Source organism: Rhineura floridana, chromosome 8 (genome assembly GCF_030035675.1).
Source record: "Rhineura floridana isolate rRhiFlo1 chromosome 8, rRhiFlo1.hap2, whole genome shotgun sequence".
NCBI lineage: Eukaryota > Metazoa > Chordata > Lepidosauria > Squamata > Rhineuridae > Rhineura > Rhineura floridana.
In genome coordinates, this window is record NC_084487.1 from 46,721,774 (window position 1) to 46,735,641 (window position 13,868).

The following is a 13,868-nucleotide window of genomic DNA, read 5'->3' on the forward strand; positions in this document are numbered from 1 at the left end:
TGTTGGTAGAAAGAGGAGGGAGGCAGCCACGGAGGGCAGGCGCGCGCGCAAAGCAACGCAGAGGGGAAAATGTCGCGCGGATGCGTTCCCAATCACGCGCATGCGCGCTGAGGGTAGTCTGCCGGGACTGGCTTATCCAAAATGGCTGCTGCGATGGATGTAGATACTCCGAGTGGGGCTAATAGCGGTGCTGGCAAGAAGCGCTTTGAAGTAAAGAAGGTGAGAGGGCTATGACGGCCAGCGAGACTCGGATCCGCGGCCGGCAGGGAGGATACTGATTAAATTGGCTAGATGTAGGAGAGTTTAATCCTTATTGGTGACTGATTTCTTCCTCTCTTTTTATGTACGGGGATAGGTGTCTGAGTGGGGCTCTGTGGGTGATCTGTGTTGTCGTGGGTCAACGGCTGAAACGGTTGTTACACGAGAAAGGCAGAGTGACTAGTAAATAGTGATTTGTTTCCCTGGCCCATGGTGGAAGGGGGAGGACAGGGGGCTTAGTGGTGGGCTCGTTTCTGTGGACTTCTTTAACGCACGTGACATTTGAGGGGGAGTTGTCATTCCTGACTCTACTTTTGCTTCGAGCTACTTGTAATAAAGTGCTCGTCCGTGTGTGGGTTGGGGGGGAATCTATCAGAATACGCATCTTTCGAAATTTGGAGACTCATGGAGAAATTATATGTCAGGAAGCTGGGTCTTCTGGCTCAGTTGTAATCAACAACAAAAAAGGTTACGTTTATTGGCCTGAACTAAAATAAGAAGTGAATAAAAATTATAAGACTGCAATCCATGTTAGCCAACGCATATATGTCTCTGTCTCCAGAGAAATAATAGTTCTTCAAAAATCTCATAGTAAAGGACATTGAAATGTTTACAAAAGGAACCAGTAATAAAAGACTGAAAGGCAAACAATGCAAATACCCTGTATTTTATCTTAAAATGACAAACTACCAACTTTAATATATAGGAACAAAAACAATGTGGGCTGATTTAGGATTTTGAACTCCTGGAAAACCTCAGTTGTACGGAGCAGTGCAGAAAAATCAAGCTAGTATTTTCTTCAACTTGTTAATACTGTAGGTGCAGGTGCAAGATATTTATTAATCTATATATTAATCTGGGTAGCCCTTCACATACATAATCATTATGACCCAGGTTCAGAAAGAGTTACAATTCAACACTGAGCATTGAGAATAGTTATATGACGATTGGGTGCTTTCTTTGTTTAACTTGCACTCTATGAAAATAGCAGAATGTAATCAGGGCCACAAAGTGTAAAATGCCATTGGGGGGATGGGAAGCACTAATTAGTGTTTGAGAACAGCCAGTGAAATTGTACTTCCTCTTTATTCAGCTGTGTATAATTGTTATTTTAAAAACTCTATGTATAGATAACATATAGACTACAGTACTGAATGAATTCCAAAGCCATCTCTCATTAAGTCCAAAACAATTTCTCTTAAGTAAACCATCCTGTTTGTGTGATGAGCTCCTTAGATATCCTTGGTGGGGTATACATGTAATAAATAACTGTGTGTTGATACTGGTGTTGTGGAGTAATCCTATTCCTAATTCTATTGCTGAAAAGTTAGTATTTGAATCAGGATGACTGGGAAAAATAGAGAAAGTAGATTTTTTCATAAACTGTTGGTGTGCATTTAAGAGAAATGTATTTTCTTCTTGTAGTGGAATGCAGTTGCACTTTGGGCTTGGGACATCGTAGTTGACAACTGTGCCATTTGCAGAAATCATATCATGGATCTATGTAAGTACCTGTAGAGAGAGGGAGGGTGTTGTAGGCACTGTAACTATGTTTGTGCATACTTCTGGCAAGTTGAAGGGAAATGATGAAGGAAATACCTTGGCAGCTGCCTCAGTGACTCTTGATTAATTGTGATGTTAGGCTACAGAGATGGAATTAGGGCAGCGGTTAAGACTATATCTGCAATGTAAACTTAAACCAGTTTTACTGGCTTCCCCCTGAGGAACCCTAGGAATTGTGGTGTCACAGTCTTCAGAACTGTGTTCTAGATTCTCAGACCCCCTCACTGAACTACACTTCCTTAGGTGATGGCAAAAACCATGACTATGTGCAGGGGGGAGTTTGTAAAGTGGATTTAGCCTCTAAGATTTTGTAGAAATACCAAATAAATGATTTTATTTTATATTAAGCTCTTCAGCTGTTTGAATTGTCTTGGCTTTGTATATTACCTTGCTTGATTTTAATAACAAGTGGCTTCTTCATCTAGAAGAATCTTCTCTGTATCAGACTAAATATTTCACTTAACATTGAGAAGCAATCCAATTCTTGCCATCACTGTTGCTGATGTATAGGAGTTGAGTTTCCACAGCCCCCTAAATTCTTCACGTATATTGGGATTTGGTGGGGAGTAGTTCTCTTGTATTCAGCATAAATGTCATTTTCTGCATTGTATGGAGAAATCTTCTGGGGGGGGAATTATTTATACTGAACAGGGGTGTTTACTGGAGGACATGGATGCCCACCTCTGACAAAATTTGTGGACTTCTGGGACAGATTACCAGAACCTACATTTGTACTAATTCTCTAAGGCAAAATTTGAAAACTATGAGGTTGTCCACTTTTGGTAAGACCCTAGCTGTTACTTGGAACAGCCATATGTTAAAAGGGGTTTAGCCCATATAGATGCGATTTCTTTTTGGTAGAGAACTTAAATATTGAGCCCAAGACCTATATGTAAGCTCAATCTGTCATGTGACAAAAGTATTATAAGATAAGTAATACAGTGTGAAACTAATCAGGTGTCATCCCTTTCATGGTGAATTTACGTACACAAATTTTATGTCAGAAAGGGCAATATTCAGAAACCAGTAGAACATTCAGTCCTGCAAGTCACTCTGTTGCTGACCTTAAGGTGGTCGGTCATTCTTGAACAAAGAAACTTCAAAGTCAAATTATAGAATTAACACCAATCAAGAAGTTAAATTCTGTCATGAGTGGTTTGTGTTGGGATAACTGGTGTTTCTCTCACTGTGTGTATATATTAACTTAATGCCAATATGTTTGTTATCATCAGAACTGCTTTGTGAATGGTCACAGATACCACTAACTGTATTTCTTGCAGTTCATTTCCTCTGTTGCAGCTAACTTTTCCCCACTGTATACAGTGCCTTGCAAAAATAATCAGACCCCTGATCAATGCTGTCATGTTACTGAATTGCAAATGGTACATTGTAATTTTATTCTGTATGATATTTTATTTTGAAACACTGAAACTCAAAATCAATTATTATAAGGTGACATTGGTTTTATGTTGGGAAATGTTCGTAAGAAACATACAAAAAAATGTTGCTTGCATAAGTATTCATCCCACACACATTAATATTTGATAGAACCACCTTTTGCTGCAATAACAGCTTTAGGTTTTTTGGGGTAGGTATGTTCCAGGTTTGCACACAGTGTCAGAGGGATTTTGGCCCATTCTTCTTGGCAGATTCGTTCCCAGTCGTTCAGGTTGGTTGGATGTCGCTTGTGGACTGCAATTTTCAAAGAGCGCCACAGGTTCTCAATGGTATTGATATCAGGACTTTGACTGGGACACTGTCCACTGAACACCTTTTTGTTCTTGAGCCACTCCAGTGTTCCTTTGGCCTTGTGCTTGGGATTATTGTCCTGCTGAAAAGTGAATTTCCTCCCAAGCTTAGTGGACTGAAGCAGGTTCTCTTGTAGTATTTCTCTGTATTTTACTCCATCCATTCTTCCTTCAGTTTTAACAAGATGCCTAGTCCCTGATGATGAGAAGCATCTCCACTGCATGATGCTGCCACCACCATACTTCACTTGTAGGGATGGTGTGTCTTGAAGCATGGGCAGTGGTAGGCTTGCGCCGCACATAGCGCTTTGAGTTTTGGCCATAAAGGTCTGTCTTGGTCTCATCTGATCACAAAACCTTTTCCCACATTGCAGCTGGGGCTCACTCATGCTTTCTGGCAAACTCCAGACATGCTTTCAGATGGTACTTTTTGAGTAACGGCTTCTTTCTTGCCACCCTCCCATACAGGCCAGTGCAGAGCTCTTGATATGGTTGACTGATGTACCATTACTCCACTCTCAGCCACTTAACTCAGTAGCTCCTTCAAAGTGATTGTTGGCCTATCTGTGGCTTCTCTCACAAGTCTCCTTCTTGTTCGAGCACTGTTTTGAGGGACGGCCTTTTCTTGGCTGTGCCTGGGTGGTGGGATGCAGCTTCCACTTCCTGATTATTGATCCAACTATGCTCCCTGGGATATCCAAACACTTGGATTTTATTTTGTACCCTTTTCCTAATCTATGCATTTGTATTACATTATCTCTCAGTTCTGTAGAATGCTCTTTGGTCTTCATTTTCCTTCATATCCACAGCCTGACCAATGATCCTTCAACAGTGGGGTTTTCATCCTGACAATGTGATAGCAACTTTAATGGTTCACAGCTGAAGGCCAATGGTAAGGTAATTGTGTCCTCAATAGAGCAATTTCTTTCATCCGTGTAAACTAGGAGCTTCCACAGCACAGGGGTTAAATACTTATGCAAGCAAAATGTTTCCGTTTTTTGTGTTTCTTACAAACATTTCCCAACATAAAACCAATGTCACCTTACTATAATTGATGTTGAGTTTCAGTCTTTCAAAATAAAGTATCATACAGAACAAAATTACAATATACCATTTGTAATTCAATAATAAGAGAGCATTGGTCAGGGATCTGAGTACTTTTCCAAGGCACTGTATATACCTGGTGTGTGTTAAGCAAAACTACCCCATTATGTCCAAACTAGGGAACTCTGGCTTAATGTTGATTTAAAAACTAGGAAAAGAAGCTAGGACACACATCAGTCACATTTGTGACCAATTTACATCCAGAGTTGCTTTCACCTACCCTAACGTGCTTCCAACCAATACTAATCATTTAGTTTTTCTATTGAATTATGGCTAGTTCTGGCCTCATTTAAACATCGTAACTGTTATGAGCCCTGCTGGAGGGGGTTGGACAGATGAGAACAAAGCAGAGGAGGAGGAGGACTTAAGAGCGGGACTGAGAAGGCGCCCTAGCTCTGCACTTTGACAGTTCAGCCACAGCAGCTCCAGATACCCCTGTGGAGAGTCATTCTGACCAGCTGGTTGTTTCCCAGCCTGGTGCTTCCCCTCTCCCTGAGCCCGCATCTCCCACAGGCAGCCGCCCTCCCTCGGAGGGGGAAGATGAGACAGTGACGGAGGCTCCGCCTTTGCCTCACACCAGGAGGTGAGTGTGTTGGAAGATTCAACAGACAGTTGAGACAGAGTCTTCACCTGCGCACCCAGCAGGGCAAGCAGGGTGCCCACCCAGCCTTACTTAAGCTGAGTGAGGGGGGAGTAGTTGCTGAGTTAATACCTTAGTGCCACGAAGTTGTGCCTAGTTAGTCTTAGGGAGATGCTGGGCTCCGAGTAAGCCATAGGTAGATTCATGAAGTGCACAGAATTAAAACTGTCTCTTACTACAATAAACAGAAAAAACACAGCTGTGTCTGAGTTCTTTGAGATTGGGCAGGACAATAAGCAGCCGTCTCCAACCAGATGCCACTCCAAATATTTGGCTACAACTTCCCTGACCATTGGCATGCTGATGTGAGCTGATGAGAGTTGTAGTTCAAAACATCTTGAGGGTGCTAGGTTGGGGAAGGTGGCAGTAAACCATACTCTTGTTTTATGAGGATGAGTCACAGTGAGTTTCATGCTTCTGCATCCACCCTCGAGGCTTGGCCATTAGGAGTTTAGTAGCTTTTGCTACCATTTTAGATTAACTTCAGCTTGTTGTGATATTTCAAACCCAGAAAAAAATTGGTTAACCTTAATGATGGTTTGTTGAAGCAAGACAGCGTCAAGCCATAATTGATAAAGCTGACTTGTTTCAGCAAATGATAGCAAAGATTGATTTAAGGTGGTTATGGTGTAGTGGTTAAGGTTTTGGACTACAACGTGGGAGACCAGGGTTCGAATCCCCACACAGCCATGAAGATCACTGGGTGAGCTTGGGCCAGTCACTGCTTTTCAGCCTCAGAGGAAGGCAATTGTAAACCACCTCTGAATACCGCTTACCATGAAAACCCTATTAATAGGGTCGCCATAAATCGGGATCGACTTGAAGGCAGTCCATTTCCATTTTCCAATCAAATATGAAAGAGGAACATGCCAGTCTTGGAAGGGGGGAGAGTGCAGGTCTGATGCTCACTGTGGGTCATTCTTGTAACACTAAACTGTGATTTAGCAAATGCAGTCAAAATCTTGACAAAGTTCTCAATTTTACTATAAATTATTTTGCCTAAGCAAAATATTACGATCCATTACTTGCTAAACTAATTTTGTAAACATGGTTAAGAGACTGAGAAATATTGCAGTTGTTAACACGACTTATGGAATAACATAACTTATTTCTCAGTAACCAATGCTTCGGAAACCAGAGCTCATAATATAATAAAAACACAGGAAAATAATTAAGGGCCTGAGTTTGGGAATTGCAGAAGTTGTATTTGGTAGATTGCTAAATTGATCAGAACTATGTGCAAATATTTGGATGGTGTAAATATTTCTTCACTGTTTAGCATATTACTGTGAACTGTTGATAAGATAGTTTAGAAACTCTTCATGCTATCATTGGAGAGGAATATATTTGACATATCTAGAAACCACTAAAATAAGTCATAAGAAAAAGGTCTGAATATAAAGCATGTTTTTCCAGAAATAGCTTTTCAACAGCAATTAGTTTTTGTTTAGAGTGGAACATACACCAGCCACTGTTGTAGCTTTTAGTTACTTCAAAGTTCCTTCCTATGTGCATGGTATTCAGGCATCTGATAACGGTTACGCCTAGGAAATAAACATTCTAATATAGTCTTCCCTCCCAGTACTGGTTCTTCCATGGCTGGATCTTCTAAAGAGTGACTGTACAGGGTCTTAAGTAAAATTGGCAATAAATATGGCATGTCATCTTGTCCTTATTATTAAGCTTTCCCCAGGAATGTATGAGGAGAAGCACCAGGATGTCCTACACTCATGTGTTCCAATACTATGAAATTCCAGTAACTTTTGAAATTCACTGCCACATGATAACAATGATGGATACTAGCTCAGATAACTTTAAAAGGGCTTTAGACAAATTCGTGTAGGGTATGTCTGTCCAACAGCTATTAGCCACAGTGCCTAAATGGAACTTCATGTTCAGAGGCCATACACCTCTGAGTACTAGATGCTGTGGTAACAAATAGGGATGGTTGGTTTATATATTTATTATTAAATTTATATCCCACCCTTCCTCCCAAAGGGAGCCCAGGGCAGCAAACAATAAAAACTTTTTTTTAAAAACTCTTTTTAAAATGTTAAAACATCTTTTGTTTTAATTGCTATCATGCTGTGCTTGTGAGTTTCCAGGAATATCTGACTGGTCACTGTTGGGAACAGACAGCTGGACTACATGGACCTTAGTCTGAACTAGCATAACAATTCTTCTATTCTTAGCGTGTTAGGGAGGCATCTCTCCTAGATTAACCTAAATACTCAAAATACTAAACTTAAGGCTTTAGTGCTGCTGCACTGTTCTATAGCTTGTATATTAATGCCCAGTATACTACTGGTGGGAAGGAGTTATAGCCCCAGCTCTGCACCCCAAATAACCAAAAGTCTTCTCCAGTAACTATCTGGGGCTGGTGTCTAAACTGAGCCTCATTTCTGACATTTTGGGTCGTATCAAGCTAAGTTCTACTTGGAGTAATGGACCAGGTGTAATGTAATGGACCTAAGTTAATGTCCATTAATTTCAGTGCGTCTACTCTTGAGTATGACTAATGTCGGATACAACCCTTTGCCTCCAATAACGCTCAGTCCAGGAATGTTACCCAGCACAGCTAGTGAGGATGAGGGATTTTGCCTTGTGGCAGACAACTTAATTCTCCGAGCTATGCTGATCTCAGAGGCCTATTCCAGTCCCAGCACAGTCATGGAGGGAGAGAATCTATGCATCAACACTGTGTTGGACAGTAGGGGTGAGATTTGCTATCTGATTCCGTTCCGTTTTTTTCAATTTGTCAAATGGGCTGCCAGTTCCTTTTCACCATAAATTGTGTTTCGCTATTAATTGCAATTCCCAGTTCTCCCTTTTTTTGTTGTTTTTTTCCAAAAAATTACATAATTTTCTCCATTATTCCTTATGCTGCTGTATATTTATATAATGCATACAGCAGCAGTAGCAGATTACATAAATAATTATGTAATCTTCACTGTGGATTTTTTAAAAAAAATTAGTGTCACTAACAGCCATGAACGCATGCAAAGAGTGGGAGCCTGTTTGATGAGACAAACTTGAGGATTATTCCAGAATTCGATACCAGATCTGATTTTGTGAATATTCTACACCATCCCTAGGGGACAGTAAGAGAACCAATATAGCTTGCTGTACACCCAGTCAACTGGCTTCTGTGAACTTGTCATGTTGCAGCCATTTCTGTCATGGTATAACAAAGATGGAAACTCAAGAACTAGTCTTTATTGTACTAGGCTTATTTAAACTGCCTGTTCTGTAGTAATTTGGATTGTATTGTATATTTTTAATATATTTTTGGTGACATTCTATAAATATGAGCTGCATTGGAAAGGCTATAGTCTTGAAATGTGGCTTAGAAATATTTAAATAAATAAAATGAATAAAAAATGTCATATTACTTTCCTTGTCATCACACAATGCAGCTGCCTTCTGATGTCCTGAAATATCCACATTTGACACAGATGTATTTTGTCACCTTATTTTTTCAGTCACTAGAACCAGTTGCTACAAATCCATGTTAATCTTACTCTTGTTCTCACAGGCATAGAATGTCAAGCTAACCAAGCATCAGCTACCTCTGAAGAATGCACTGTTGCATGGGGTGTCTGTAATGTAAGGAATCTCTTTTTCATCTATTGTGAAGGCTGACACGTCTACTTTCATTATTAGATTAGTAAAGTATCTGGAAGTATCTTTAATTTAGAAACAAAGTTTTTGGAACTAAAGTTGTGAAGACTTTGAGAAGGCAATGGTCAAATGAAATACAAGGCTGAGATATGAACTAGTACATATGGATGGAAATAAAATAAAAATGAAGATGGCAGATACACCCTAACTGGGTTAACTATTAGACTGAAAACTAATTGACACTACTTCTCTGATTTGCAGATTGATCTGTCATGAAAATCATGATGCCTTTAGCCTACCTGATCCTCTTAGATTTCATGTCCAGTCTTCAGAGGAGAGTGCCCACACTTATCTAGCCAAAATGGCAATACCCATGCACAAGAGGGAAATATTGCAGACTTGGGAGAACCCTGAGGTTTGCACATGTACAATAAAATATTTAGGGAAAAAACAATGCAGTTCAGTGAGGACAGAGTATGCTCGGTGGACATGGAACTGTGACTGACTATTGGGGAAAACAACAGAAAACCAGGTGGGAGGGAGAATGGAATGGAGTGGCTGCGGAGGGAGGAAGGGAGAGATACAAAAAGGGTGTTGAGAACCATCTCACTGTTTGGTTCACATTGAGAAGCTATTCTTAAATGTCCCAAAATGTGGAAGTGAGAGCTGCCCATAGAAATCAATGGTTTGAATTCCCAGACAAAAATCCCTTATTCCTACAAGTTTGCAGTAATGATCAATCTATTCAAATGTTCTCAGACAAAATCAAGCACTCATTTGCATGCAGAAGCCTCATGCTTCTTTGGCTTGCATACAGACTTAGTTGCACCTTTAAATGTATTTGCACATGAAGTCGGACCCAAGTTAGAGCGGGGTTTCTTGTCTTTGATGCTAGCTTTTGGTTTTTTTTCTCCAAACGTCATAGGCTCAGGAAACACATCCACACTGGGAATACATTACATTTTGTTGTGAGACCCCACTTGTTATAAAATTCACATGGAAGAAGCCCCAATTCTGTACAAACATTTCAATATTTTAAAAAACAAGTTCACTGCAGGATCATAATCTTTAAAGCTTCTGAAGAGAATACTTAAAGGAGCCAGATGCTCAGCTAGAGCTTCCTTTATTATTTTCACTGCAGCTGTTCCAATTTGAGGAAAGCAGGTACTTTGTTTTAAACACAGCTTGCCTTGTTGACTGTGAAACTGCAGCACTGCAGCAAAGGGGGTTCTTTCAGTGCATGCTGTTCCCATACATATGCTTAAATATCCACTCTAGCATATGGCAAAAAGGTGGGAAAAGATGAAAAGAATAGAATTAAAGTAAGTAGACTCGTATAACAGAGCAGGAATTTGTGACTATAGGAAGAGAAGGGTATCTGTACTGAGAACACAAGTTTTGTCCTTTTTCATTGTGAAAGTCTTCATCACTTTCAATCTCCCAGCTTGTCCTTCCCTGTAGAAAGCTGCTTTGCATACATGTTAAAGCCTAGCAGCCTGGTAGCCTGAAATTCTATTGTGAGCAGCAAGCACAGGTCTATACAGAAAACCAATGTAGCATTTTCCTTCTTGATTTGTTAAAATTCATAAATTTCTCTGGTTATTGTTACAGTTGTGCTCACTGAAACTGTTTCCCGCTCTGCAGTTCTGGATGTTGACTTTCTTCTGCTCTCTACTGTTCATCTCATTGCTTCCTAATATAACTTTACTAAATTGAAATACACACAGTTTACAGCATGCTTTTTAAGTAATTTGGGCTTTCTTTCTTGTTAGCATGCTTTCCACTTCCATTGTATCTCCCGCTGGCTTAAGACTCGGCAGGTGTGTCCATTAGACAACCGAGAATGGGAATTCCAGAAGTAAGTTATCTTATGCTTTTTTTAGCAAGAGAAGTAAAGCATCTATGGTATATGCCTTAATTTGAGCCAGGCATTCTCATTATAGTTAGAATTTGCTTTGACTCTGAAACTGGAACCTCTGCCCCACCTACCACTACCACTGCATCTGCCTTATAGCGATGTAGATTAACTAGTGCAAGTTAGCATAGTTCTTAATTTCCCTTTAGACAGTAGAGAAAAGTGACATTGATCGAAAGCCTAATTTACATATCATGGCATAAGTAGAATAGGTTTTCAAATCCATATGTATTGAGATTCCCTTGACAGAACTCAGTGGATCTGTTTAGTGCTGTCTCTTTTAAGACACACTGTTGTTAATAAAAAATATTTGTAATCAAAAACTTGGCTTGATGGGCACTGCTCTGCTATGAAGAACCTAAGAACAGTAGTAGTATTAAATTAATGGTCTCAGTCTTAAGGCTGTATTTAGATCAGCTAAACACATGACTGTTTATGGTCAAGGGGATGTTAGGTTACCTGACATGTGCAAGTCCATTGCTTGCAATAAGCAGCATGTGGAATTGCTTGCAATAAGCAGCATCTCAGGAAACTGTCCACCTTGTCTGTGTTGCAGTTCATTATTTACTTATATATGTAGGCTTCCACTATTAAACATTGCCTCTCAAAGCACTTTACTATATGAATTAATAAGGCTGAATCATCTCTTTATTCTGCAAACTTGACAGGTAAATCTAGTTCAGGAGCAAAGACTCTTTGCCTGCTAGAGCTGTGATGCGGAACCTATGGCCCTCTAGCAGTTGTGCTCCAACTCCCATGAGCCACAGCCAACATGGTCAATAGTTAGGGATGATGAGAGTTGTAGTCCAGCAACAAAAGAGAGTTCCCCAGCCCTATGGTACACATTGAATCTCTGCATATCTACACATTGAATCTTTAAGGTCTGCCCTGTGCACATCCTGCACCCGTCCATGTTATATTTTGGGTCAAGTGCAGTTAGACAGCAACCAAATGTGGTATTGGCATGATGTCTATTCCGTGCTGGTTGAAATGGCAGAATCAACAAGTAGACTTAAAAGTGGAATGGGCATGTCTCTGAAATCCTATGTAGAGCTGATGGTCCCCAGGTTTGCAGGTGGTATCCCATAGATCCTACAGAGAGACAGCTCCAGAGCTTGTATTTTAAAAGCTGATTGCATACTGACATAACTGCTGCTGAGTTCTAAAAGGAAAATACATTTCTTTCTAGGTATGGACACTAGCAAGACAGAGGAGACCATCAAGTTTGCTGTTCTGTCTAAGCGTTTCACCTTGTGATTGGGTTAATGGAGTCTGTGTATCCTAATTTACATTAACCTTGCTTTTTGTTTTCACCTTAAAATAGTTATTGTGACTTGTAATAAACAAAACATGTTGGTCTCCAGTGTCATAATGAGTTGTTCCTTGAGTTTGCATAGTCAAGCTAAGAAGGTTCTTGTAGTTAGACTTTCATGTTCTGAAGAACCTTTTTACTTTACACACACTTGTGCCTTCAAAACATAGTGACATTTGCAATGCATTTTGTTAAGAATTACTTCAGGGGTACTTTTTTCAAGAGCAGTTGCTTTAATTGAAATTGGTTTCTTGGGAAGTGCTCCTGAAGAAGGTCTTACCAAAACCTTTTTGGACATGTCACTATGTTAAATGGACATTTCACTATTTTGTAAAAATCATATCTACAGTACTATTTTGAAGAACTACGTTTCCTTTTGCTTCCACCAAAAATGACTACATATACTTTCAGAGGTGGGCACTTCCAATTATTTCAACATCGGATTCCAGAAAGAAATCTCATTGTAAATCTACCTGAACTTTGGTTTTTCTCATACCTTTTTATTGATTATGTAACAATGGCAGGGACATAACATTCCTTAGCGCAAGAAGTTAATTTTCTCTTACATTTTTCAGTCTGGAATAAGTAGGAACAGCCAGGAAATATTTTATTACGTTCTACAAAAGCAAAACTGACTTCCTGAAAGTATCCCCATTAAAGGATACAACGCTCGACACAACTGAGTTCTGAAACTACCCAGTTTGTTTCAGAGGGCATTTTAAGTTCCATATATCAAATTAATACAGTCGATAAAAAGCTTTGGCTTCCTGAATAGCAGGATAATAAACAATACAGCACTTTCACAGCTGTCTAAGAATAAGAGTTGTAACAAAATGTACATGCATAAATACAAAATGGCAGAGTTTCCCTATGAGGTTAGGGGTGTAGCCATCTTGAATTTGATAATGTGTTCAGTATGTCCATACAAATTATCTGGGATTTCTTCAAATTCTTATCAATAATGTGCAGTCATCTTGAGCTCTGGTCAGGCAGGCTGTTTCCCTCCAGTTAACATGGAGGAACAATGAGGCTGTTCACACAATATCTCTATGATATTGCTAATGCTGTCCAGAGAGGGAAGTCTCTGAAATGTACATAGGGTTGCAGCTCACAGGGCAGCCTACACATGATTTCCCCTGTCATACATTCCCATAACATGCAGATAGCACTGGCAAGGGGCCAAGAGGAGCTGCACAATGTCAGGGGCAGAGCTAAAGGCATGACCCTGTAGCACCTTTATGTAAAGAGGGCTTTGCTAAAAAGCCCATCTGAATGCTGCATAGTCAGTTTAATTTTTCATGGCTTTTGTGTGGCTCTACATATACAAAAATGCATGCATTGACTGAAGCTTGGAACTTCCTGGAGCTCTGGCAGAAAAAGAGCTCCTGCCTTTCCCCTGAGCATGCTAGAAGACTGGAGACTGTACTTTTAATAATTCACCAGTATTTTGTCACCCCTACCAAAAAATGTTTCTTGTACTGCTTTGAAAAAAATCTAACATGCATCGGTGGAACTTGACTTCAAGTTGAAGTACTGAAGGCAGACTATTCAGTCCCTTAGCTGCATGCACTATAAGACTATATGGAGACATGTGCCTTTTAAAAAAATGCTTGTCTTGTGGTCACTGTGTTTTTATTTGCTAATTTTGTGAAAACTGGCAGAAGTGGCTCATCTAGAATAGATGCTGCAGGGGGATGCACAGTGGTA

General features: G+C 40.0%; 1 protein-coding gene across 1 annotated transcript; it reads left to right on the plus strand.

The window, feature by feature from the left end:
• On the plus strand, positions 1-12,208 carry RBX1 (ring-box 1). Its single transcript, XM_061639240.1, has 5 exons — positions 1-219; positions 1,684-1,762; positions 8,849-8,919; positions 10,707-10,792; positions 12,039-12,208. Exons 1-5 carry the CDS (start codon positions 142-144, stop codon positions 12,049-12,051), a joined length of 327 nt encoding a protein of 108 aa, XP_061495224.1. The 5' UTR covers positions 1-141; the 3' UTR covers positions 12,052-12,208.
• The last annotated feature ends 1,660 nt before the right edge of the window (positions 12,209-13,868 follow it).

Bases quoted from the DNA above. Each gene is read 5' to 3' on its own strand.
- RBX1 (XM_061639240.1), top strand. From the start codon at position 142: ATGGCTGCTGCGATGGATGTAGATACTCCGAGTGGGGCTAATAGCGGT. The intron at 220-1,683 runs GTGAGAGGGCTA...TTCTTCTTGTAG, and splicing joins AGCGCTTTGAAGTAAAGAAG to TGGAATGCAGTTGCACTTTG. The intron at 1,763-8,848 runs GTAAGTACCTGT...TTGTTCTCACAG, and splicing joins AAATCATATCATGGATCTAT to GCATAGAATGTCAAGCTAAC.